Source organism: Lactuca virosa, chromosome 5, assembly GCF_052849685.1.
Source record: "Lactuca virosa cultivar CGN04683 chromosome 5, Lactuca_virosa_CGN04683_v6, whole genome shotgun sequence".
NCBI classification, from domain to species: Eukaryota; Viridiplantae; Streptophyta; class Magnoliopsida; order Asterales; family Asteraceae; genus Lactuca; species Lactuca virosa.
The window spans coordinates 299,333,992-299,337,164 of NC_136430.1; the positions used below are offsets into that span (position 1 = coordinate 299,333,992).

At 33.1% G+C, this 3,173-nt stretch overlaps 1 protein-coding gene across 1 annotated transcript; it reads right to left on the reverse strand.

Moving 5' to 3' along the window:
- Nucleotides 1-204: 204 nt before the first annotated feature.
- LOC145116814 (ribosomal protein L7/L12 domain-containing protein) lies at nt 205-2,830 on the reverse strand. Its single transcript, XM_079053129.1, has 2 exons — nt 2,680-2,830; nt 205-1,100 (listed from the first exon to the last, which is right to left on the reverse strand). Exon 2 carries the CDS (start codon nt 1,030-1,032, stop codon nt 388-390), a length of 645 nt encoding a protein of 214 aa, XP_078909255.1. The 5' UTR covers nt 1,033-1,100; nt 2,680-2,830; the 3' UTR covers nt 205-387.
- Nucleotides 2,831-3,173: the final 343 nt, after the last annotated feature.

Consider the following 3,173-nt stretch of genomic DNA (forward strand, 5'->3'; position numbering starts at 1 on the left):
GCAAAGTTGAAAGTTGTAATCATTTCTTTGTTCTAAAAAATCAAAAAATTGAATGTGGTATCAGTTTGTCAAGCATTCAAAAACCAATTATTACTAGTTTCTTATACTCTCAAATTTATACCTACAAATAGCTTTTATTTGTATACATATGTTCAACAAAAGTAACTAAAGTTATTTCGTATACCAAAATCAGCAACCAAAACACCATCAAAGAAGCATATCACATTATTAAATCTTGCTCTTGCATACATCCCAAAAGGGTTCAAAAAAATAATCCAAATTCCCCCCTTTTAGAAATGGTTCACAAGCACACATCAACTATAAATATGCCACTAAATCCTACAACAAAACAAAACAAAAACACATCAAATTTATCATACTTTTTCACTACTCCATCACAACTTTAGCACCAACACCTTTCATTTTCTCAATTATTTGCTCACATTCTTCTTTACTCACCCCTTTCTTAAACACAACCGGTGCCTTTTCAACCAAATCTTTGGCTTCCTTAAGCCCTAAATCAGTACAACTCCTAACCTCCTTAATAATCTTAATCTTCGAAGCCGCCTCAAACGACTCCAACTTCAATTCAAAAACCGACTTTTCCGGCTTCACCTCCTCCTTAGCCGCCGCCTGCCCACCGCCAGCTCCCGCAGCGGCTAAACCGGCGGCACCCGGTTTCATCACCGCCACCACCGGCGGCTCTTTCATGCCCAATTTTTTCATCATAATTGAAGAGAGTTCGGCCACTTCGAGTAATGTGAGCGATGACATTTCGTCCACGAGTCTCCAAACACGGTCTGTTGGTGGGCTCCGGTGTTCGGTTGGATCGAATGTTGCGGGGTCGTAATCGGTTGGAAGACGTTTTTGGTCGATTTCTATTTCTTCTTCTTCGGCTTCTTGTGTTTGTTTTGCGGGTTGACTGAATTTTCTGGTCAACCATGTTGAGTTTATGGAAGTGAAGGAAATTATTGGAGCACGTGTGTGAAATCCATGGGGTAAATGGTGCCTAAGCTTTAAAAATAAACTCATTTCTGATTATTTATGGATAATCCTTCGGTTTTTTATTAACTGGATTAAAAATAGCCCATTCGCGATATCTGCAAAAAAAAAGTAGAAATAGGAGTTTGATAGTCCATTTAAAAGAAAAATGATAAGGCCATAAAATAACAATGTACTTATTTTATTTGTCTACTGTTCTTTTTTTGTACTTCAAAAAGTGTCACACTTAGAAATGCCCAGTCACCAAGCCACGTCAGCAAGGGTAAAAGGGAATATAAAGAAACCGGAAAAGAACAGTAGACAAATAAAATATTTAAAACATATATAAAGTAGGTTGTTATTTTATGAAAGCCTTGTAGCTAAGGATATATAATAAATTGTATTATACTAGAAGAAGATTGTGCAATTTAAATGATGTTATTCATGTAAGAAGAAAGATTTAAAACATATATAAAGAGATTTTTAAATTGAACCACTTATATTGGAACAAATAAGTCCAAAATAGCTAAGATAATCGAAGGTATACCATAAGGAAGGTAAAATTCATGTTGGAACAAAATTTAAAAGATATGAGCTATATAACAGTTATAAAAAATAAAAAATGATATCATAAAGTTTGTAGTTATCCTTCTGATGTTTCAAGCATGTCATATAACTTCTGGAAACATAGTCATCCTAACTTGCAATATAGACATATTTCCTTTTCGTTTTTGGCAATCAAGATTTTCAAAATAACGAACACTTTGTTTTTATGACTGAAAATAATAGGTTTTACTCAAATTGTTTATTGATAAAATTATAAAAATATAAAATCATTTAAGAAAACTATCATCTATAATTTCAACAATTATATTTTTTTCCTAATAAAATTATATAGATGTTTTCTTTTTTAAGCTATAAATAGTTAAATACAACCTCAAAAACTACCAAACAACAATGGATGCAACTATGCATACATATAAGATTAGAACTATCCTAAATCAGTACACCCTACCTTTAAAATTGTCACAAAATTATTTATCATGAAATCATTGTCAAAAGCTTTTTCTTTATCTGGTTTACACTTTTTAAAAGGTTAAACACGGAGTTGAGAGATGAATGCATCCGTAATATATGTATTATGTAAAATTAACAAGAAAACACATAATGTGTACAACTGTAAGAACAGATTGGAAGGTGATGTTTTTGAGCTACAACTGTAAAATTAACCTACTACAACCTGTAAAAAGTAAAAACGATCCAAATGTGATATGGATCTTCCTAAATTTGATTCATATTTTACGAAATAAATGGCATTGCAATAGTGCACTAAGATTGACTACAATCGATCTCATTTTAGTTCCTTCTCAGTTATCTTCATCTTAGTTTAACTGATAAAGATATCAATTAAATCTTCACACCTAGATATGAATCCACTTATTCATATCAATCGAATGAAAAAAAAAAAAACCAGATTTTACACCTTGGGGAATCTGATTAATCAATAACACAAACAGATAGCACTTACTTTTCGTGCATTGACTATGAATTCAAGGTACTACCACAAACGGTAAAAAACAAATAAGCAATATAACACTTGCAGCTTCAAATAGAAAAAAACAAAAACGAAATCCGAAATGAGAAATGAGAAAAACCCATCGGAAGAGATCTATGCTAGTGGCGGAAACAGGAGCGTACCTGTTTCAAATACACGGAGTGACGGGGAGACGCTGATCGAGAACGACGATGGAGACAACCGGCAAGACGGTGATCGAAGATGAACCGAAAGAGTGTGAGGGTCGACGGCGAGGAGGAGAGAACAGGTATTAGGGTTCAATTGGTAAATGATTCTGGGTATTTTAGTAATTTAACATTCACGTTTAATAACTGCTTATTTGACCTCTAAAACCCAACGTAATCGTAGAGAAATGACTTATCAAGGTAATTAATTTTTCGGTATGTTCATATCTGTGTAACTATCTTTTTTTGTACACATCTAGGTAACAAATTTGTTAGAAGTGTTCACATATGACCATTATGACCTGCTGTAGCAGGTTACATCCTAGATGTGAACACTTTCAACAATTTCGTTATCTAGATGTGTACAAAAAAATAATTACCCAAATATGAACAAAATAAAAAGTAATAGTAAATTACATGAATAGTCCTTGTGGTTTGGGGAATTTATGTTT

Coding starts and splice junctions, on each gene's coding strand:
- LOC145116814 (XM_079053129.1), bottom strand. CDS start 1,032: ATGAGTTTATTTTTAAAGCTTAGGCACCATTTACCCCATGGATTTCAC.